This window comes from Equus asinus, chromosome 30 (assembly GCF_041296235.1).
Source record: "Equus asinus isolate D_3611 breed Donkey chromosome 30, EquAss-T2T_v2, whole genome shotgun sequence".
NCBI lineage: Eukaryota > Metazoa > Chordata > Mammalia > Perissodactyla > Equidae > Equus > Equus asinus.
In genome coordinates, this window is record NC_091819.1 from 873,102 (window position 1) to 897,258 (window position 24,157).

The 24,157-nt window shown below is 42.4% G+C and overlaps 2 protein-coding genes across 8 annotated transcripts in view; one reads left to right on the plus strand and one right to left on the minus strand.

The window, feature by feature from the left end:
- The window catches only part of PPP1R12B (protein phosphatase 1 regulatory subunit 12B), a 206,298-nt gene extending 204,172 nt beyond the window's left edge, over positions 1–2,126 (minus strand). Inside the window, exon 1 of the mRNA XM_070501536.1 lies at positions 1,094–2,126. The gene's annotated coding sequence lies outside the window, so the exon portion shown is untranslated. The remainder of the gene's footprint in view (positions 1–1,093) is intronic.
- On the plus strand, positions 2,015–23,571 carry UBE2T (ubiquitin conjugating enzyme E2 T). Of its 7 annotated transcripts, none has more exons than XM_014843183.3 (7): positions 2,015–2,117; positions 19,801–19,968; positions 20,538–20,607; positions 21,649–21,754; positions 21,869–21,967; positions 22,106–22,189; positions 23,125–23,571. In XM_014843183.3, the coding sequence occupies exons 2-7, from the start codon at positions 19,860–19,862 to the stop codon at positions 23,248–23,250; spliced, it is 594 nt and encodes a 197-aa protein (XP_014698669.1). In that variant the 5' UTR covers positions 2,015–2,117; positions 19,801–19,859; the 3' UTR covers positions 23,251–23,571. The 7 variants fall into 7 exon arrangements, with proteins under 7 accessions (XP_014698669.1, XP_044618621.1, XP_044618622.1 ...); XM_044762686.2 differs by lacking the exon at positions 2,015–2,117 and adding an exon at positions 2,313–2,545; XM_044762687.2 differs by lacking the exon at positions 2,015–2,117 and adding an exon at positions 2,313–2,515.
- The last annotated feature ends 586 nt before the right edge of the window (positions 23,572–24,157 follow it).

Sequence of the window (24,157 nt, forward strand, 5' to 3'; positions counted from 1 at the left end):
CTACGCGATTACAGAAAGCAGTAATAACTATTATAATCTGATTAACTGGTTCAGCCAAAAGAAAATTTATGCCACAAAAATTACAACAAAATTAATGTATGTATAATCGTTTAAAAAAAAGTTTTTCAAAATTAAAATCATGTAAGTTTTTCTGAAACATCTTCCCCCAACCACGGCTCTCTGAGAGCAAACTTATACAATCAGCTCATTAAACAAACATGATAGTTTAGGTTTCCCATATAAATACTCTGAAGAAAATATATTTTACATACAAGTATATCCTGACAAATAATCCTGTGTATTAATAAAATACAATTTTTGTACTTTTAAATGCACTGAGCTTGCTATGCTGCATATAAATTCTGATATAAAGTGATGAAATTTTTATTAAATAATAATTCTCCACATCTGCACTTAAAAAAATAAATTACAATATTAGAATACTCCGTTTTTAAAAGCAATGACACCTGTACACAGTTTACGAAAATCTTTCGGCCTGGCCTCTATTCCCACCAGTTAACATACCGCCCTCTGGTGGACAAATGGCAACTGTACATTTAGCCCACGGAGTTCTTTTGATTTTCTTCTTCCTTAACCAATCCTTTCTTTTGGTTGTCAAAACTATAGCTATTTGCTTGTTTTACAGGCCATCTCTCCCTTCCATCAGACTCAATACAGTTCCCACTTTTTCTAAAAGATATTTTTAAGCCTCCTTTCTCAGAGAACCACCCAAGAAAGTAATCAATTTCAGTTCTGAGGACAGAACTTTAATTAAGATACAATTACAATTGGGATAGGAAGAAAATCAGAGACGACATTGAAGGGATTAAAACACAAAGTAGCAGTAGTAAAACAAGCAGCCACGTCCAGAATTACAACAGGAAACACTTCACTACAATTAGTTAATGCTAACAATAAACCAAAACCCCAACAGCTAACTGGAAATTAGGCTGGACAGTAAAAGGACGCGTTATACCCATAACTCAGAAGCTACTTTAGTTGGTTCATTCCTACGACCAGCGAGGATCCCCAGCGTAGAACCCCAGACAGAGTCCTGGTGAATGTGTGGGTCACTGGAGGAGAGAGAACATACCTTGCAGTAGTCACGGGGAACCAGTTGCCACTTAACACCAATTTGAACTAAATGCAGAAATCACTGCAGTGGCCAAAATTCTACTGGTTTGTAAGTTTAGGAAGACTGGCCATTACTCCTACGCCATCACTGTTCCAAAGCCACATGATGAGCTGAGAGCAGCGAGATGAGGGCTTAGTGCGGTTTTTTTCCACCCACAGCATTCCCAAAGGCTTGTCAAGTTCCAGCCACGTCCTTTAGATTCAAGTCAGGTCATGGAGCATGCACCACTGGCAGAGGAACCTTCGAGAAGTCAAGGCTGGCTCAGCTATGACCGGGTACTTCCTTGGTCAGGTGGGACCACACTTTTAGAGTCGGAAGAAGGCTTGAAAGTCATCTCTTCCAAACTCCACCCAATGCAAGCATCCCTCCCGCGCCATCCCTAACTAACTTCCAGCGATGGGAGACTTGACTACCTCCCAGGTTGACCAGTTCTGTTCTTCGGAGTTCTAACTGCTAGAATGCCTTATTGAGCCAAATTCTGCATCCCTTTCACCTTCATCCACTGGTCTTAGACGCGTCCCCTGAAGCAGGAAACTCTTCCAGATGAAAAATGCTTAAAACAAATGAAGAGAAGCATCACGTACGCCCTTCCCCACATCAAGCATCTCCGTTTCCTTTCGCTGTTTCTCCTTTGAGTGATTTCCAGCTCCTTCCCTGCGCTGACAAGCAGAGTCGACCGCGTAACCGAACGTGGAACCGCACGGGTCCCCCTACACTGTGCAGCCGCCGCAGCGCCCGCGGGCGTCTCTGCGCGGCCACGTGGGCGCTGTGGACGTCCCCGGCGCGCGCTCCGATTCGAAAGCGGCATGGGCTGGGGCCGGGTCGGAACGCTGACCAATAGGAGGCCGCGCTCCTCTCCCGGAACTGCTGCGGGCCAATCGCAGTCTCGCGGGCGGGAGGCGGGGCGACCCAACCGCCCGGGCTCGCGCAGGCGCCGTAGCCGCCAGTTCACTGGCCGCTGCGTTGCGAGAGGAGGGCGCAGGTGAGGAGGGGGTTCCCGGCGGAGGTCACTGTGTCGGGGCAGGGAGCCCCGGTTCTGCCTGGCGTGGGGGTGTCCTCCCTGCGGAAGGGAGCCCGAGAAGGCGCGGTGGAGCGGAGGCGCGGACGGCACGTCGGGTCGTGGAGGCCGGCGCCCGCGAGCCGCCCTCCCGCCGCGGCCGGAGCTGCTCCCACGGAGGAGGGCGCGGGCGCTCGCCGTGGGCCTGCGTGCGTGTGCGTGTTCCTGCGTGTGCGTCGCGCGCCCGCGCCCCGCGCTCTGTTGTCCGGACTTTCCTCAGTTACCTCAGACTGCTCGCGGCGGCGTCGGTGGTGTAAACAGAGACCTTGGAGGACAAGGGAGGTTCCTCCCGCAGGTGTGAGAGAGAGACGCTCGTCCCGCAGGTGTGAGAGAGAGAGACGCTCGTCCCGCAGGTGTGAGAGAGAGAGACGCTCGTCCCGCAGGTGTGAGAGAGAGAGACGCTCGTCCCGCAGGTGTGAGAGAGAGAGACGCTCGTCCCGCAGGTGTGAGAGAGAGAGAGACGCTCCTCCCGCAGGTGTGAGAGAGAGAGACGCTCGTCCCGCAGGTGTGAGAGAGAGAGACGCTCGTCCCGCAGGTGTGAGAGAGAGAGACGCTCGTCCCGCAGGTGTGAGAGAGAGAGACGCTCGTCCCGCAGGTGTGAGAGAGAGAGACGCTCGTCCCGCAGGTGTGAGAGAGAGAGACGCTCGTCCCGCAGGTGTGAGAGAGAGAGAGACGCTCGTCCCGCAGGTGTGAGAGAGACGCTCGTCCCGCAGGTGTGAGAGAGAGAGACGCTCCTCCCGCAGGTGTGAAAGAGAGACGCTCGTCCCGCAGGTGTGATAGGGGGAGAGACGCTCGTCCCGCAGGTGTGAGAGAGAGGAACGCTCCTCCCGCAGGTGTGAAAGAGAGACGCTCGTCCCGCAGGTGTGATAGGGGGAGAGACGCTCGTCCCGCAGGTGTGAGAGAGAGAGGGACGCTCGTCCCACAGGTGTGAGAGAGAGAGGAACGCTCGTCCCGCAGGTGTGAGAGAGAGGGACACTCGTCCTGCAGGTGTGGAAGAGAGGAACGCTCGTCCCGCAGGTGTGATGGGGGAGAGTCGTCCCGCAGGTGTGGGAGAGAGGGACGCTCGTCCCGCAGGTGTGAGAGAGAGAGGGACACTCGTCCCGCAGGTGTGAGAGAGAGAGGGACACTCCTCCCGCAGGTGTGAGAGAGAGGGACACTCGTCCTGCAGGTGTGGAAGAGAGGAACGCTCGTCCCGCAGGTGTGATGGGGGAGAGTCGTCCCGCAGGTGTGGGAGAGAGGGACGCTCGTCCTGCAGGTGTGAGAGTGGGAGACTCTCATCCCGCAAGTGTGATGGGGGAGAGACACTCGTCCCACAGGTGTGGGAGAGAGGGGGCTGCTCGTCCTGCAGGTGTGGGACAGGAGGAGACGTTCTTGCGCACCAGGAATAGGTCCCTGTGGCAGAAGCCCGAGTTTGTGGGGAGTCCTTGCTGACTTTGAGGCTGCAAAGGTGCTTGGAGCTGGGTGTTACAGAACCTTCATGCCCACAGAATATGCAGTAATTGATGACCTTGGGGCCAATAGGGCCATGGACCTATATGTGAATATGCTGGGGTGAGTCTGCCTGCCTCCTCAGGGAGCTTGTCCTGCTTGTTCTCACCCTGTGCTAATCCCTTTACCATTACTTCTTACTTGTGGATACTTGTTTTATTGTCATTGATTCTCTGTATTTGCCTACTGAGAAAAAGTGGTAAGAATTTGTATGTAAAAGATGAGGTTAATTAGTGATTAATTTGCTCCAAGAGATGATGGTCTTAAAGGTATGTTTAAGGAAATTTGGAAGTCGTTTAAACAATGATTTGTATGAAAGACCTTTGCAGTATATTGATTGTATTTAGCATGTGAACTCACATATAGTATCAATTCTATTTAGTATTTCTGAAAGAGACTGTTATTGTGGAGTAGCAGCATGCCTGGAGGTTAGAAAAAGAACCAAAGGACCATTTGGTCTTTGCAGCAGGATTCAGGTGTGTCTTGACCTGACTAGTATGCAAATTTAGTTTCCTTTGAACATATCCCTGTGGTTAAAATAGAGGCACCAATATAAGTTTATGATTATCATAAATTAAACCATCAACTAACTACAGTCTGTGCCCACCGGCTAATCTTCTGATTAGAATCAGTTTCCCAAGTAGAAGTAACTTGAGAGAATGTGTGGAATTAAAATTTTTACTGTAGTTTTACAAATTAATAAATTCGCCTTTTAATTAATGTTTAAGTCTTTGTGAGTGAGCTTGGTATGAATTAGTACATCTAAGCCCTATCGAATCTAGGTTTACTGCCAAATTGAGTTTTTAGACTACAAAACTAAAAGGCAGATCCTGACATGTGACCATGCCAAGACTGTGTGTCCACATAAGGCTTTGCTTGCAAAGGTGACCTGTTGTCATAACATTCCCACTTAATCTCTCTCCATTTATTTGAAAACATTTCTTAAGCCAGGCACTTGTCTAAGCATAAGAGAAAAAATAAGAAATTTACCCTCTAAGAGCTTTCTGTCTAACTGAAGAAAAGACAAGTTATTAACTATATCTATATAGTATCTTGGGCCTTCAACATATAATAGGGCTCTATCTTGACATCTTTTTGAATCTTCAGATTTACTATAGCATTTATTTTCTCGTAAAATGTAACTTGGAAATGTAAATGATTCAGATCCTTGATTCTATAAATGCCAGATTTGAAGTCATTCATATTGATGCGGGGTCGGTGAGCCAAGAAGTCGAAAGAAAGATTTCTTAGACTCTTAAGATCTGGCAGTAGTGCTCTTTTATTTAGAGAATAGAATAGAATAGCATGGGGACAGGACCCATGGGCAGTCAGAGCTTCTGCTGCCGGCATGGGGACAGGACCCATGAGCAATCAGGCTGCTGCGTGGGGACAGGGCCCACGGGCAGGAGGAGCCGCTGCTGCTTCTGCTGCAAAGTTGGGTGGAGAGTAAGGCTAAATTTAAGTCATAGGTATGTGAGTTATCTCTTTACAAGACAAAGAATATGTAAAAAAGTTAAAATGGTATCAGTGCCTGTAGGGTCCGGCCATTTGGAGGTCCCACAACTTTTAGATAAGAATCAAACCAGATTGAGTAAATGGCAGAAGTCACAGCTTGAATTTTATCCTCAGCTAAAGAAAAAGGAGGATGGGGGGGGGGGGTCAGTTACAGGAGGTTGCCAGACAGTAACCAACTTAAATTCTTGCCTCTGGCATTGATTAAGAGTTTCTAGAGATAAGGCCATCCCCCTTCTTTCTGGCACAGAGAGGGAGGCATCTTCACAGATAGAGGTTTTCCTTAGAATGTAAATCTTTCCCAACCAAGGGACAAGCAAATTCCACTCCTTAGAGCCTGCTTCTCATCTGTAGTTTTAAAGGTAACCAGCCTAAAAATCCTCGTCATAAACCGTGTTAAAATTAAGCAGCCTAAAAATCCTCATCAATATGATTATTAAAATAAATCCTACCATTTTTATCAAAGCTTATCTCAAAAAGCATTTACTATTATGGATGAATAATTTTTGCACTGATGGAAGTACCCAACATAGTAATTTCACACATCACTTTTTTCTACATTTACATTAAAGTGTATGTGGTTTTATTCTCAGATCTAAGCATTAGAGAAGTACAATGTTTCAATCCTTGGTATATCCTAAACTTTTATTTTCTGGTTAAGAACTCTCCTTTTCTTAAACTTTTCAACTGCTACAAATTTCCATCTCTGTAGCATTCGTGATTAGCTTTTTACTCAAGATAATTTTTTAATCACCTTAATTAAAATACAACATATACAATAAGCTGCAATATTTAAGGTGAACAGTTTCATAGGTTTGGACTTAAATATACACCTAAGAAACCATTATCACAGTCAAGATAGTGAATGTATCCAACATCTCCTAAAGTTTCCTCTTGTCCCCTGGTAATCCCTTCCCACCCCTTCCCTCACTCCCCACCCAAATAACCAGTGATCTACTTTGTTATTGTGTTACCGCCCAAGGGGGCCCTCTGCTCGCCACAGGACACACCCATAGACTTGAGGCGAGCTGGTGGGAGAGAAAGGCTTTCTTTGTGATGGCTGGCTGGCAAGAGGGAAGATGGCGCACTCACAGAACCAAGACTGCAGGCGGTTGTGTCCCGGGCTGGTCTCTGGGTGGGGCCCCATCTGATCTCCAGGTGGGGGCAGACATCTGGTCCCAGTTCCTGATAGCCCTTTGTTTAGTGGATATGCATCAGAGACTGGAACAATGCCCTCGACCCAGATCTTTCAGTTGTCATTGATGATGGCTTATCAGCATAGGCTCTCTGCCCCCGGGGTCATCATGTTCCTGGAGAGATCAAAAGAACAAAGTTGTCACCTTAAAGTGGCTGGGAGGGACCACAAAATCTACAGAGCATCCCTGGGCTAGTTAATCAGAGGTCATTCAAAGTTACAATAGGGTCTCTTTTCTACAATATGGCTTCCCTTATGTCAACCTTGTGTTGAGCCAGGTTCAACTGGAGACTGCGTTATGTTTTTTTAGGATTTTATGTGAATGGAACCAAGCAGTATATACTCTCTTTGGCTGGCTGCTTTCACTCAGCATGATTATTTTGAGATTTGTCTATGTTGTTGCGTATGTTACTAGTTCATTCCTTTTTAGTATTCCATTTTATAGCTATGCCACTGTTTGTTTATCCATTCACCTGCTGATAAACATTTGGGTTGTTTCCAGGCTTTTGTGTCATCTTTATTGAGATATAATTGGCATACCATACAGTTCACCTGTTAAAGTGTACAATTCATGGATTTTTAGCACACTCACAGAGTTGGGCAACCATCCGTGCAATCCATTTTCATCACCTCCTGTGATAAAAAAACACTGCGTGTTAGCAGTCACTGCCCTACTCCAGACATGTATAAATGGAATCATACAATATATGGCCTATTGTGACTGGCTGCTTTTCCTTAGCATAAAGTTTTCAAGATTCATCCATGTGCTAGCATTAGCCTGCGTCAGTACTTTGTTTCTTTTTACTGCCAAATGATATTCCATTGTATGGACATAGAACATTTTGTTTATCCATTCTTTGGTTGATGGACATTTGGGTTGTTTCCAGTTTTTGCCTTTAATGAATAGCACTGCTATGAACATTCATTTACAGATTTTTGTGTGGACATATGTTTTCAGTTCTCTTAAGTATTTCTAGGAACAGAATTGCAAGGTCATAAGGTAACCCTGTGTTAAACATTTGGGGACCTGGCAGACTCTTTTCCAAAGTGGCTGCATCATTTTGCATTCCCATCAGTAACCTATGAGGATTCCAGCTTCTCCACATCTTTACCAACTCTTAGATACTATCTTTTTGATTATAACAATCCTAGTGGTTGTGAGGCTACCTATCATTGTGGTTTTGGTTTTCATTTCCCTAGTGACTAATAACGTTGGACATCTTTTTGTGTGCTTATTGGTCATTTGTATATCTTCTTTGGAGAAATATCTATTCAGATCCTTTGTCCCTTTTTTAATTGAGTTGTCTTTTTATTTTTGAGTTATTTACATATTCTCTTTGTTTATGTATATAAATATATATATGTGGTTATATATAAACAAACAAGTCCCTTATCAGATTTGTAAATGTTTGTAAATGATTTATCTTTTCTCCCCTTCTCTGTATTGTCTTACAGCTTTCTTCGTGGTGTCCTTTGAAGTACAAAAGCTTTTAAGTTTGGTGAAATCCAGTTTATTTTTTTTTTTTCTCTTATGTTCTTGGTATTGTTATATAAGAAGACTTTGCCCAACACAAGGTCACAAAGATTTATTCTTAGGTTTCATTATTCCATTTTATCTCCTTAATTTTTACCAGATATAGAATTCTAAATCAACAGTTTCTCTCTGCGTACTTTAAATATGTCCTGCTGTCTCCTGTCATGCGTTGTTTCTGAAGAGACGTCTGCTGCCTTCTTATCTTTGTTTCTCTCTACGTAATCAGGGCTCTTTTTCCTCCAGCTACTTTTTAAGTTTCCTCTTTATCACTGCTTTTCTGCAATTTAATTAGGATGGGTCTTTGTGTTTTCTTCATATTTCTTGTGCTTGTGGTTCCTTGAAGCATCATGAATCTGTAAGTTTCTAGTTTTTGATGCGGGGTCGGTGAGCCGAGGAGTCAAAGGATAGATTTCTTAGACTCTTAAGATCTGGCAGTAGTGCTCTTTTATTTAGAGAATAGTGTAGCATGGGGACAGGACCCATGGGCAGTCAGAGCTTCTGCTGCCACTGCTTCTGCCGCCCCCGCTGGCATGGGGACAGGGCCCATGGGCAGGCAGGGCCGCTGCTGCTGCCCCTGCTGGCATGGGGACAGGACCCATGGGCAGGCAGAACTGGTGCGTGGGGACAGGACCCATGGGCAGTCAGAGCTCCTGCTGCTGCCCCCGCTGGCATGGGGACAGGACCCATGGGCAGGCAGAGCTGGTACGTGGGGACAGGACCCACGGGCAGTCAGAGCTCCTGCTGCTGCCCCGAGTTGAGGGTTAGGGCTAAATTTAAGGCATAGGTATATGATTCATCTCTTTACAAGACAAAGGAAAGAACATGAAAAAAAGTTAAAATGGTATCAGTGCGGGTGGGGTCTGGTCATTGGGTGATCCCATGACTTTTAGACAAGAATCAAATCGGATTAAGTCAAGGTTAGAAAGGTTAGACGCCACCACCCTAAACCAGTTACATGAGATTGCCAGACAGCAACCAACTTAAGTTCTTGCCTTCCCCATTAAGAGCTTCTAGGGACAAGGTCATCTCTCCTCTTCTTCCTGGTACAGAGAGGGAGGCACCTTTTACAGATAGAGATTTACCTTACAAATGTAAATGTGTCCCAACAAGGGCAAGTTCCATTCCCCAGAGCCTCCTTCCCTGTCCCAGTTTATCGAAAGCAATCAGCCCAAAACAATCCTGATGCCAAAGAGACATATCCTGGGGTGGCCAATTTCAGGTCCCTACAAGGTCATCCCCCCTTCCTTCACAAGTGCAAATGTCTCTCAAAAGGGCAAGCAAAATTCCAGTCCTCGAAGCCTGCTTCTCATCTGCAGTTTTAAAAGTAACCAGCCTAAAAGTCCTCATCATAAACCATTTTAAAATTAAGCAGCCTAAAAATCCTCATCAGTTTTCATCACATTTGAGAACTCCTTAGCAGTTATTTCTTCAAACATTTTTTTCTGCTTTCTCCCTCAGTCCCAACTCAAGTTACATGTATATTAGTCTGTTTAATGTTATCCTATAGCTCACTAATATTCTGTCCTTTTCTTTTTTCCTTTTTTGGGACCTAACTTCTACTAAAAATTAATTTGTTGTTTATTTGAAATTCAAATGTAACTGGGCATCCTGTATTTTGTCTGACAACCCTAGTCTAGACTCTCTTGGAACATGAAATTTGCTAGTGCAATGTAGGCTCCTGTTCTTACAGGTTTTGTGCTATTAGACAAGTTATCAAGATAGGTTTAGTTGCCACAGTTAAGATACTGGACAATTCGCAAGGGTGAGCTGATGTCACGTCTTGCAGCCTTTGTGCTAAAGCTCGTACAACTGGAGACACTGGGATTGCACTTAGTAGTTGAGAAATCGCAGTTGAGGAGAAATAAAGATTTTAGAAGCTAGAAATTGAGCACAACCTGGCAAACAGGTTCAGGGAGCTCCATAAATTGTTTTTAAAGGAAAATAAGATATTGTTTTTTCTATAATAACTGTTCTCATTATAAAAATAATATCATTGTAGGAAAAAAAGTAAAAAGAAGTTACTCCTAGTCACACTGATCCAGAGATAACCATTAATTAATTTTTAAACAGAAACATCAAGCCATTTCACTTCTTTGTCTTTTTATAATCTATATTAAAAAAGTATTGAATTAAATAATATCTAAAGTCCCTTCAGTGCTAAACGTGTGGTGGATAAAACATAGAGTTCTTTTGGTGGATTTTTGTAACCTGTCTTATCACTACCATTGAAACCCTTGATTAAGAATTTTACAAATACAGTTTTATCTGAGGTTCTGGTATGTGGAATACTTAGAATGCCTATTGCCCTTATTCACCCAGAATTGTTTTCTTACCACACGTCATGTCTTTAAACCATTCTTGTTATATAAGTCTATTGCAAAAGTTAAATAATATATAATTTAAGTCAGTAACTCGTAGAAGGAGCTGGCAGACTCTCTCATATCCAATAAGTAAATTTTGCATCTTTTAAAGCTTCTTCACCTTGCTCAGGATAGCCAAAGACATGAGGAGTCTTCTCTTTCATACTCTTTTTGCCTCTGGAACACTGTCTCGACACTCCCATCCATGCTACTGATGAGGATTTTTAGGCTGCTTAATTTTAAAATGGCTTATGATGAGGATTTTTAGGCTGGTTAGTTTTAAAACTACAGATGAGATTCAGGCTCCAAGAAGTGGAATTTGTTTGCCCCTTTGTTGGGAAACATTTACATTTCTAAGGGAAACCTCTATCTGTGAACATGTCTCCCTCTCTGTGCCAGGAAGAAGGGGGAATGGTCTTATCACTAGAAGCTCTTAATGGGGAAGGCAAGAACTTAAGTTGGTTGCTGTCTGGCAATCTCATGTAACTGGTTTAGGGTGGTGGCGTCTAACCTTTCTAACCTTGACTTAATCCGATTTGATTCTTGTCTAAAAGTCATGGGATCACCCAATGACCAGACCCCACCCGCACTGATACCATTTTAACTTTTTTTCATGTTCTTTCCTTTGTCTTGTAAAGAGATGAATCATATACCTATGCCTTAAATTTAGCCCTAACCCTCAACTCGGGGCAGCAGCAGAAGCTCTGACTGCCCGTGGGTCCTGTCCCCATGCCAGCGGGGGCAGCAGAAGCTCTGACTGCCCATGGGTCCTGTCCCCATGCTACACTATTCTCTAAATAAAAGAGCACTACTGCCAGATCTTAAGAGTCTAAGAAATCTTTCTTTCGACTCCTCGGCTCACCGACCCCGCATCACTACCATTCTCCTGGGCCACAGTTGAACTTTGTACTTCTAACCTAGTGAGATCTTTAAGCTCCTTGGTAACTGCTGGAAAAACTTAGTTTAAGTACTCTGAAACCAGAGGTTTCCATGTCCCCACAAGCATTTGATGAGGGTCTGTTCATTTTTTGACAGTTTTTACTCTGTTTCATTTTGGATTGTATGTATTACTAGGTCTTAAAATTCATTAATCTTTTCTTCTGCAATATGTAGTCGGCTCTTAATCCCATGCAGTATATTTTTAGTCTCTGACATGGTATTTTTCATTTCTAGAAGCTTGCTTTGAGTCTTTTCTTATATCTTCCATATTTCTCCTTAACATTCTCATGCTCTTCAGTACTTCTTGAACATATGGAATATGCCTATGTCACTTTTAACACCCTTGTCTTCTTATCATTGTTCACCTATATGTAATGTGTCTTTCTTCCTCTGACTGCTGTGAGATTTTTTTTCTTTATCTTGGATTTTAACAGTTTAATTATGACATGCCTAGGTGTAGTTTTCTTTGTATTTATCCTTCTTGGTTATTTCTGATCTTCCTGGGTCTGTAGGTTGTTACTTTTAAAAATTATATTTGGAAATTTTTCACTCAGTATTTCTTAAACTTTGGCTATATAAAATAATGATAACAGTGCGTTGTTGGATTTAAAGAAAATGATAGAATTAAATACAAAGCAGTGTAAGTCAGGAGTGGGGGTTGTGATCCAGGTTCAATCATTCCAATGTCCGTGTATCATTTGGGAGGACAGTACAGGTACTGGTAACTCTAGACGTTGATGAGTTAAATGTGCACATTAAAATCTGTGTGATAATTTTTTAAAGTAACAAAATATGGTTTATAACTTTCAAGCTAGTACAGGGGGAAAATGGGATGAGAAAATTAATCAGCCCAAAAGAAGAGAAAAAGAAAATTAGAAAAAGAAGGACAAGTGGAAAATACAAAATAAGATGCAGGAACAAATCTATGTATATCAGTAATTATGACGTGGTGGGTTGTTGGTACAGATGGCAAGAATTCCTCCCAACTCTATGTGGATGCCCCTGTGCAGTGTGCCTTTGCCAGCCCTCCCAGCAAAGCTGGAGTAGAGAGGAGCCGCCCCAGCTCAGAGCTCCTGGTCCATTCAGCTGCCAGTGGAGCCTCCGAATGACTGTTAGCCGAACCCAGCTCAACCTGCTGACCCGAGCATTAGGAACAAGGAAAACTGGTTATTTTCATTCACTAAGTTTGAGTGTTCTACAGCAATAGATCACTAGTACGTTGTTAAATGTAAATATATTAAATGTACCAGTTAAAAGATAAAGATAGGAAGACTGGGTTTTAAAAATCCAGCCATATACGAGAGGCACGTGTAAAGCCTAAAGATAGAGAAAGGTTGAAAATAAAAGGATGGAAAATGATCTCAAGCAAATACCAACCAGAAGAATGCTGGGATAGCTTTCACATGAAATAGACTTTAAGGAAAAAGCATTACTAGGGATAGAGTGTTCTCTAATAATGAAAAAAACTGTAATTTGCTAAGAATATGTAGTAATTCTGAACTTGTATGTATCTAATGCCCCAGCCTAAAATATATAAGGCAAAAATTGATGGAACTACAAGGAAAGGTTAGAGATTTCACATCAGAATGATCTTTCAATTAAACATCACTCTTAATAATTGATAAATCACCCAGGAGAAAAAAATCAGTAAGGATGCACAAGATTTGAACAATAACTGACAAGCTTCTCTAATGGGCACATATAGGTCACTGCCACCAGTAACTTTGAGATAGACATTCCTTTTAAGCAAACGTAGGGCATTTATAAAACTTGACTACATGTTTTACAATAAAGCAAGACTCAACAAATTTCAAAGGATATCAAAAACTACATATTAGAAATCAATAACAAACATAACTAGGAAGCTCCCTCATGTTTGAAAATTAGGAAACTTGTTTCTAAGTAAATCAAAGAAGAAATCATGATGAAAATTAGAAAATATTGAGAATAGAAGAATAAATAGTGTACACATCACAACTTTGGGGTGTGTGGTACTTAGAAGGCAGTGTGTCATCTCATATGTTTACAGTTGAAAAAAGTGGAAAATCAATTAAGCATACAACCTAAGTATGAAAAAGGAGAAAAACTAAGAAAATAGAAGGATGAAAACAATAAAAATAGCAGAAATTTTTGAAATACAAAATTTCCAACAGTGAGGAATGATAAAATGTTCTTTGCAAAGACTAGTAAAATGGACACATGCCTGGCAAGATTCATCAGACAAAAAAATATATGGCCCACATAAACAATTTTAGAAATGAAAATGTATGCATAACTACAGATGCTACACAGAACAAAAAGCTAACTATATACAAGTAAATTTAAAACTGGATGAAACAGATAAACTTATGGAAAAATTTAACTTGCCGAAGTTGACTCAAGAATAAATAGAAAACTTGAGTAATGCCCTAATATTTAAAGAAATTAGATTAAAGTTAAAAATATTCTCACATTGGAAACACCAGTACCAGATGGAGTTCTGCCAAGCATCCTGGAACAAATCATCTCCCAGACTATTCCACAGTATGTAAAAATAGACAACATTCCCTAACTCATTCTAGGAGGCTAGCATAACCTTGATACCTGACAAGAAGAAAATTAGAAACAATTATACACCAATCTTACCCACAAGCATAGTGTTGAAAGTTCTCCTTTTAAGGTTAGAAATAGGGTGAGAATCCCAGCTATCAGCTCTTCTATTCAACATTGTACTGGAAGTTCTAGCCAAAATAGAAGGCAGGAAAAGGATTAGAAGGGGAGAAATAACTGATTATTTGCAGATATGACTGGCCATGCAGGATTACCATCCCCACCCCACCACCCAAATGGATTCATCATTAGCATTATTAAGGTTTTGGTTAAAAATCACTTGTATTTACATAGACAAGAAATAGGTAGAAAATAGAATTTTAAAAAGGTAGCAAGAGTGACGTCAGCAACATGGTGACGTGAGCTGTTCCCTTTGTCTCTCCTCCTTTGACCTACAACTAAATGGACACTCACTGATCAGTGGAGGACACCCACACAGCACCTCAGAACGCCTGAGAGACCCATGCAGCTGTACTTCTGAAGGGGGATGGACTACCCCCAAGGAGGTGGTGGAGATAGGTGAGCACTCTCCAGCCCGCCAGCAGCCCTGCACACGTGTGCTTTCCTGGCTGGAACACTCATAGCACTGCTGCAGCCCCAAGAGTGGGTGTGTGCCTTGGTGCGACTGCAAGAACAGGTGACGACAGCCCTGAGCCCCCACATGATTGCTTTCTTGTCTGGTGGGAGTGCCTACAGTGCCACTGCGGTTGCTAGGGAGCAGCCCAAGCTTGGACCCAGGGTGGAGGGCCTGCCAACCAAGCACAATGGCTGGTGCAACCTAGGAGGAGACGGTGGTTGATCTGCGTGCCTGGGTGAACGAGTTCCTGGCTGCTGTGAATGCCCATAGTACTGCTACAGCCCTGGGCAGGGGGTAGGGGGGACGTCTCAGTGGGACTATGGAAGCCAGCGGCAGCATCCCTGAGATCCTGTGTGATTGCTTTCTCGTCCAGTAGGAGACCACCCCGCACACACACCCAGGGCTGCTGCAGTCACAGGGAGTGCCCCAGGCTTGGACAGGCACAGCTGACAGGGATTGCGGTGGGCTCAGAATGCACAGCTCCTGCCCACCCCCCGCCAGTGGCAGCAGGTGGAATCTGCGACCAGGTACTATCGCTATGTGAAGCCACCACTGCACCCCATCAAATAGTATGAAGTACATTAATACTCCAGACCAGAATGAAAAAGACACACACCCAGAAATCAATCCTGAAGGCACAGAAGCTACAATCTAAGTGACAGAATTCAAAATAGCTATCATAAAAAACAAGTTACAAGAGAATTCAGAAAAACAGTTCAATGAAATCAGGAACAAAATTAAGGAACAGAGGCAATTCTTCACAAAGGAGATTGAAGCTATAAAGAAAAACCAATCAGCAATGTTGGAGATGAAAGCACAAAGAATTAGATAAAGAAAAATCTCGAGTCCTTGAATAACAGAGCTGATATTATGGAGGATAGAATTAGCAATTTAGAGAATAGGAATATAAAAATGCTTCAGATGGAGGAAGAGAGAGAATGAGGACTAAAAAGAAATGAAGAAGTTCTCCAAGAAATATCTGACTCAAGAAATGCAACATTTCTTATTTGAGGATTATAGGTATTAAGGATTATAGGTATCCTAGAGGGAGAAAGGAGCAGAGACCTTGTTCAAAAATATAACAACTGAGAAATTCCAAAATCTGGGGAAGGAGCTGGAATTACAGGTAAAATAAGCTAATAGAACTCCTAATCACATCAATGTAAAAAGATCTTCTCCAAGGCATATATTAGTAAAACTGGCAAAAGTCAATGACAAAGAAAAAATATTAAGGACAGCAAGACAGAAGAAAATAACTTACAAAGGAACCCCTATCAGGCTTTCAGTGGATTCTCAGCAGAAACCTTATAGGCTAGGAGAGAGTGGAATGATATATTCGAAATTCTGAAAGATGAAAACTTTCAGCCAAGAATACTGTAGCCAGCAAAAATATACTTTGGATATGATGGAGAAATAAAAACTTTCCCAGAAAAACAAAAGCTGAGGGCTGGCCCAGTGTTGTAGCAGTTAAGTGTGCACGTTCCGCTTCGGTGGCCTGGGGTTCGCTGGTTCGGATCCTGGGTGCAGACACAGCAGCACTTGGCAAGCCATGCTGTGGTAGGCATCCAACATGTAAAGTAGAGGAAGATGGGCACGGATGTTAGCTCAGGGCCAGTCTTCCTCAGCAAAAATAGGAGGATTGCCAGCAGATGTTAGCTCAGAGCTAATCTTCCTCAAAAAAAAAGTAAAAACAAAAGCTTAGGGAGTTCATTGCCACAAGACCCCACCTACAAGATATAATCAAGAAGATCCTCATACCTGAAAAAAAGAAGAGTTTACAAAATCTTGAGCAAGGAGAGAGACAAAATCAGAAAATTGCAACTCTCCGCCAGAACACATTAGCAAACACTTAATTATACCATTAAAGATAAAGGGAAGGAAAACATCAAGATTAAATATAATCACTTCATTTTAACCACACAATCACAACACAAAACGAAATAAGTTATGACAACAACAACTTAGAAGGGGAAGAGGAAAGAGATGGAACCTGGTTAGACTAAGGGAGTAAAAGGGTATCACAAAATGGACTATCTCATCTATGAGATCTTTTATACAAACAACCCGGTAACCTCTACACAGAAAATCAGAAGAGAGACACAAATGACAAATAAAGAGAAAACTGGGAAAACCATCATAGAGAGCCACCAAAGTGAATTGGCAGTCTGAAATACATGGGCAAGAAACAAGGGAAATACAGAACAACCAAAAAACAAGTGATAAGATGGCAGCATTAAGCCCTCATATATCAGTAATCACTCTAAATGTAAATGGATTGAATTCCCCAATCAAAAGACACAGAGTGGCTGGATGGATCAAAACCCAATGATGTTCTTCACAGAAATAAAACAAAGAATCCTAAAATTCATATGGGGCAACAAAAGACCCCAAATAGCTGAAGCAATCCTGAGAAAAAAGAACAAAGCTGGAGGCATCACAGTCCCTGACTTCAAAATATGTTACAAAGCTACAGCAATCAAAACAGCATGGTACTAGTACAAAAAACAGACACACACATCAATGGAACAGAATTGAAATCCCAGAAGTAAAACCACACATCTTTCACCATACACAAAAATTAACTCAAAATGGGTTAAAGCCTTGCAGGTAAGATGTGAAGCCATAAAACTCCTAGGAGAAAATATAGGCAGTACACTCTTTGACATCAGTCTTAGATGGATGTTTGAAATACCATGTCTACTCGGGTAAGGGAAACAAAAGAAAAAATAAACAAATGGGACCTCATCAGACTTAAGAGCTTCTGCAAGGCAAAGGAAACCATGAACAAAACGAAAAGAAAACCCACCAACTGGGAGAAAATATTTGCGGATCATATATTTGACAAGGGGTTAATCTCTAAAATAGATAAAGAACTCATACAACTCAACAACAGCAAAACAAACAATCCTATCAAAAGGGCAGAGGTCGTGAACAGACATGTTTCCAAAGAAGATATACAGATGTCCAACAGGCACATGAAAAGATGTTCATCATCACCAATCATCAGGGAAATGCAAATCAATACCACCTTACACCTGTTAGCATGGCTGTAATTACTAAGAAAGAAACAAATGTTGGAGAGATTTGGAGAAAAAGGAACCCTCATATGCCGCTGGTGGAAATGCAAACTGGTGCAGCCACTATGGAAAACAGAATTGAGATTTCTCAAAAACTTAAAAGTGGAAATACCATATGACCCAGCCATCCCACTACTGGGTATTTATCCAAAGAACTTGAAATCAACAATTCAAAGAGACCTATGCACCCCTAAGTTCATTGCAGCATTATTCACAGTAGCCAAGATGTGGAAGCAACCCAAGTGCCCATTGACTGATGAATGGATAAAGATGTGGTGTGTGTGTGTGTATATATATATATATATATATACACAGACACACACACACACAATGGAATACTACTCATCCATAAAAAAGACAAAATCGTCCTATTTGCAACAACATGTATGGAATTTGAGAGTATGATGTTAAGCAAAATAAGCTAGACAGAGAAAGACAAACACCACATGATTTCACTCATGTGGAAGATAAACCAATACATGGACAAAGAGAATAGATTAGTGGTGACCAGAGGGGAAGGGGGTTGGGAGGTGGGCGTAAGGGGTAAAGGGTCACATATATGGTGACTGACAATAATGTACAACGTGAAATTTCACAATGTTATAAACTGTTATAACCTCGGTAAAATTAAATTTAAAAAGGTAACAAAAATATAAAGCACTTAGAAATAAATCTAACAAAAGCCAAATCAAAAAAACCCTTATAGAGAAAATTGGAAAACTATTGAAAAGCATCAAAAAGACCTAAACATATCATGTTCAGAGATCGTAGGACTCAATATCATAAAGACGTCAATTCTCAAATTGATCTGTAGAGTCAATGCAATTACAATCCAAATCACAACAGGTTTCTATGTGTGTAAGTATGTATATATTTGTGGACTTTCATGAGCTGATTCTAAAATTTATATTGAAAAGCAGAGGACCAAGAGTGACCAGGATGTTTCTGAAGAAAAAGAACAAGATGGAGGAACTCCACTTGCCATATATCAAGTCTTATTAATAAGCTGCAGTGATTAAAACAGTGGGATATTGACTCAGGGATAATCCAATTGATCAATGGAACGAATTCGAGAATCCCAAAACAGATCCACGCATGTATGGAAATTTAACTTGTGACAATATCAGCAGGGAGAGGATGGGCTTTTCAATAAACAGGACTAGGACAATTGGTTATTTATATGGGAAAAATCAGAATTGGACCACTGCCTCACACTCTACACAAAAATCAATTCCTGCTGGAGTAAAGACTTAAATGTGGAAGCAAATTGTAAAACATTTAGGAGACTATATAAGAAAACATCTTTAAGTTTGGGGGTAAGGAAAATTTTAATATACAAACAGTATAAATGGAAAAGATTTTAAAGTTGATTACATTAAGAGTGTGTGTTCATCAAAAGACACCAGGAATAAAATGGAAAGAAACCACAAACGGGGAAATGATATTTGTACCTCATGTATGAAAAGATTGTGTTCTTTGAGCTTTAGCGGGAGGAAGAACTAGAGTTTAGTAGAGAGTGAGTGGGTTTGTGTGTGGGGTTTGTTTTGGATGAGAGAGATTTTGAGCATATTTGTTGATGGAAAGAAGGAAAGACTGGAAATACTAGAGAAAGATGGAACAATTGATGGAGTGGGAGCCTTGAAGAACCGAGAGGATTTATGGAATCCAAAATACATGGAGAACACCTCAGACATTTAAGCTTTATCTTATAAATACAATCGTGTACCACATAACGACATTTTGGTCAATGACGGATCGCATATGTGACAGTGGCCCCATAATGTTAGTACATTTAGCCCAGGTGTAGTAGGCTATACCATCTAGGTTTGTGTAAGTACGTTCTGTGATGTTTACACGAGGACAAAATTGCCTAACGACGCATTTCTCAACGTATCCCCATCTTTAAGTGATGCATGACTGTATCTCAGAGTGTTGACTATCTGTATCATTCCCCTTGCTCTCCTCAAAGCATACATAGACTTCTACAGCTAGTATTTGTCCAGTCCTTTTCTGTGCCAGGCATGCTGAGGATGCAGTGGCAAGCAAAATCAGAGCCAGGCTCTGCCTCATAAGTTTACAGTTTATCGGTGGAAACAGACATTAATTTAAACGTAGATTTTGTTGTTTGTAGGACTTTTGCATTTTTTTATACTTTATTTTTAAAATTTATTTGCTTGACTGGTTAACAAGAAGGAAATGGACGAAACCCAGATTTCCTTCTTAGAATAGGGATTAATACGAGGAATCTGTTTGACCTTCACTAATTGAAGCCGTGTGCCAAAACGCCAGTCACTGTAGCTGACTGTTGCCTCGTTGCCCCTTTTCTCCCTCATGAAGCCCAGCAAGCTCTTTGTGTGGAGCAGTGAGCCGTGTGTGGTTCCTGTTACTTGAGGATCATGCAGAGAGCTTCGCGTCTGAAGAGAGAGCTGAACCTGTTAGCCACAGAGCCGCCCCCAGGCATCACATGCTGGCAAGATAAGGACCAAATGGATGATCTGCGAGCTCGTAAGTATCGCATCATGCCTCTGATGAGTCATGACCCTCCTGAAGGTTGTGCTGAATTTCAGACGTTTGTATATTCTAGTAAAGCAGGGAATAGTCTCGAGGTCACAGTGCCCTGCCATCTTCCTGCCCTCGTTTGTTTACATTATAAAAGGTTGGCTTGACGTTTCTTCCTGGGCCTTGTATTACACCTTCTGCTGACTGATAGCCCAGACTTGAGCATGAGCTCTGAAGCAGTGTTTAGACCAAAGATCCCCATCTCAAATATCTGTCAGGCCAGACCGGAAACAGAAATGACTAGAATACTGTAGCCAAACAAAACACGTCTGCAGCTGGTATCTGATCTGTGGCCAGCCTCTTGCAGTTCCGTTTCAGATCTTGTGTGCCCTTCATTGACACCATCACCTGCTGGGGACAGTGGTGCATTGTGTGAGGACTTGTTGAGGCCCCGAGAGAGAATTGCTGTCCAGGACCCAGCCCCGCTATTAGGACCGCAGACCTCAGGAGGTCCATGTGGTGTGGGAATTCAAATCATCCAATTCCCTTTTAACTTCTTCTTTTTTTCTTTTAAGAAATAGTAGGTGGGACCAACACACCTTATGAAAAAGGTGTTTTCAAGCTGGAAGTTATCGTTCCTGAGAGGTTAGTGTGAATTAGATTCTAAACTTAGGGGCAAAGCACGGTTAGTGGACGACGGCGCAGTGTGGTAGAGTGTTAAAGGTAGGCGTTCAAGGACCCGGATTTTAGTCCTTGTCTTATGACTTAATGTGACCTTAGGCAAGTTATTTTATCTCTCTGGACTTCAGTTTCCTTCTCTAAAATTGAGCTAGATCAGATTTAAGGGCCCTCCTTTTTCATTGTGGTAAAACATGCATAAAATTTAAACCGTTTTAAGTGTAAGGTTCAGTGGCATTAAAGACATTCACATTGTTGTGCAGCCGTCTCCAGAACCTCTTCATCCTCCCAAACTGAAACTCCATCCCCATTAAACAGGAACTCCCCACCCGACTCCCCCGGCCCCTGGCAGTCACCATTCAACTTTCTGTCTCCACGTTAAGGCCCTTTCAATTCAAGCCTCCTTTAAGGCTCTCACCAAGTGAGTGGTGGAGTTTTGTGCAGAGTGGGGAAGGGAAGAGATGGACGTCCAACCCTTGACGTGTAGACATCTGCTCACCAGGCCAGATCCTGGCCAAACACGGTAAAGTGCTGAGAGAAGCAGCTTAATAATCATGTGGTGCATCAGTTCTGAAGATAGACTGCAGATTCCCAAGGTTTATGTTCTGCTAAAGAGACGTAATAACCAATGCAAGGTACAATCTTAGTCGGATCCTGGTCTCAAAACCCGTCTGTAAGAAAACTGGGGGGACAATTGAGGAAACTGAATAGTAGATGATATTGGGGAATAGTTTTGTCTTTTTTCAGAGGTATGCTGATCATATTGCAGTTATATAGGAGAATGACTCATGCTGACGTGTTTAGACGGTGACGTGGCTTGATCAAGTGGTGGTATATGAGTGTTATTTCAACTTTTCTATTGTTTGTAACTTTTCATCATAAAAATTTGGAGGGAGAAAAGGTTTGCCTCTCACAGGCTGTCTTCCTGACCAGACAACAAGAAGCTGTTTATATGTATTAAGAAGCAATATTACAATGAAAATTCCCTATTGTCCTGGGCTTTCACAGGTACCCATTTGAACCTCCTCAGATCCGATTTCTGACTCCAATCTATCATCCAAACATTGATTCCGCTGGAAGGATATGTCTCGATGTTCTCAAACTGCCGCCCAAAGTGAGTGGTGGGTCAGGGGTTGACTGTAGCACTCTGTGGTCCTCGTCTGTAAGACCTGAATTACAGTATCACATCGTTAGTAAGACAAAAGTAGCTACCTGTCTGTCTGTGTAGGGAGCCTGGAGACCATCCCTCAACATTGCGACTGTGCTGACTTCCATTCAGCTGCTCATGTCAGAGCCCAACCCCGACGACCCGCTCATGGCTGACATAGTGAGTATACGCGCTTCCTCTGCGCCGCATCCAGCCTTCTCGCTGTCCCGGCTCCATTTCTGAGGAAGCAGTAGCCACTGGAGCTTACCACTGCGAATCTTTTCTCTCTCCATTGACGCTTCTCTGATTTCCTCCCAGTCCTCAGAATTTAAATATAACAAGCCAGTCTTCCTCAAGAATGCCAGGCAGTGGACGGAGAAGCATGCAAGACAGAAGCCGAAGGTATGATGTTGTGCAGCCCTGATTTTGCACCTGTTGCTAGTCCGTAAGTGTGTGTGTATAGATGCATAAGTATTTATTAGATTTGCCGAATTTGTACTATACTGTGGAATGGCTAGTTGATCTTTTTCTCCTATCACAACCTTTTAAATTATTATTCAGCAAAGTAGCCTAGTAGCTCAGCCAAGTCGATTTTTTCCTAACAGTTGACAACACCAGAGGGCAGGCAGCATCTACTTAATTGTTTTCGCATTCTTGGGGTAGTATGGAGAGATGAGAGGTGACTCATTCTGTTCTCTAAGTTTTCTTTTTTAACACTGATAAAGGACTACGGGCAGGAATTGGGAAGCAGTTAGAGGGGCACGGGAAAGGGGAAGATTGACATTTCTTTTGGGACCCTTCATGGAAGAAAGGAGAAGGAAAAACTTCCCCAGTGGCAGTTGATAGGGTTTCCTCATTTAACAAAACAAATTGCAGGAACACAGAGATTAGCACATTCTGGTTCTTACTGAGTTATAACGTCTTTTAGACGGAGTTAAGTAGCAGTTATGTGTTACTCGTGCAAAGAAATAAAAAACTGAAATACATTCATGCGTTGCTTAACGATGGGGCCATGTTCTGAGAAATACCTCCTTAGTCGATTTCGCTGTTGTGTGGACATCAGAGAGGGTGCTTGCGCAAACCTGGATGGTGTAGTCTTCTGCACAGCCAGGCTACATGCTGTTAATCTTAGTGGACCACTTGTGTACATGGTCCGTCATCGACCAGAATGTCCTTCTGCGGCGTGTGACTGTACAAAAGATTGAGGAAGGCGCCTTTGGAGGGAGTATATACGAGAGGCAACACAGAGGTGCTTGGAAACATCATCACAGAGCTTCATTGTCCTCCCTGGTGCCGTGTGAGCCTCGTGGTATTTTACACTATCTGCTCCTCCTTAGGCCGATGAGGAGGAGACGCCTGATGATCCAGCAGAGGCCAGAGGCTCAGAAGTCCACAACACCGCACAGAAACGGAAAGCCAGGCAGCTGGGCGGCACGGAGAAGAAATTCTGTCCTGGTGTCTAGGGGCTCTGTCCGCTCCGTCTTCCTTAATCCATTCTTTGCCAAGATGGCCTGATTTGCCTACCTTGGTTGAATGTTTTCTTTGTATTTGATGACATTATCATTTTCATATCCTATAAAACAGGTCTTGTGTATTTATGTATTCTGCTCTACATTGGTTCTCTGAGGGTAGTTTGTTTTATTTAGCTTGTACATACGTATTTTGAAACCTTTTAAACCTGAAAAATAAATAATAATTTAATGTTGAGTATGTGTTTATCCTGAATGTGTGTCTGGGAGCAAACTGGCCAGAGAGCTATACAATAAGAATGTTAAGATATTTGGAATTGTTGTCCTTTATTTTGCCCACTTGCCAACATCGCTAGGGACATTGAATGTTGACATAGACGTAAGATAGCTGTTAGAAACAGTTCAGTTGCCACCAGGCCTTCAGGGACTCCAGGTTTCCAGAAGTCCTGTCACAATGTGGGAATAAGGTAATGTGCCCTTTGTTAGTTTTTTTGCAGTGTTCAAGTTTTGCGATTTACATAGCTGGTCAGAACTACTGGGGTACAACCTTTGTTTGTCCGACAAAGAGTTATTGAACACCTGCTGTGTGGCAAGTTTGTGCTAGTGTTTTAGAATATAATGGTGAGGAATCAGGCATGGGATTAACCAAATAGTCCCACACATTTAAATAGGGGCTTTTACGATCCCTTTCTGTCCCTAGCTTCATTTCTGAACTACTCTGGACGGCGGGGTGCCAAACTTGAATCCCCTTGGCATGATTTTATAATATGCTTGGACTTGTCTTTATTATTCTTTAGATGACAGAGAAAACAGATTTGAGCAGAAATCAGTTGAAGTAGAAAGAGGTTGCCCCTGCTGGGACCGGCCCAGTGGCTCAGCGGTTAAGTGCACACATTCTGCT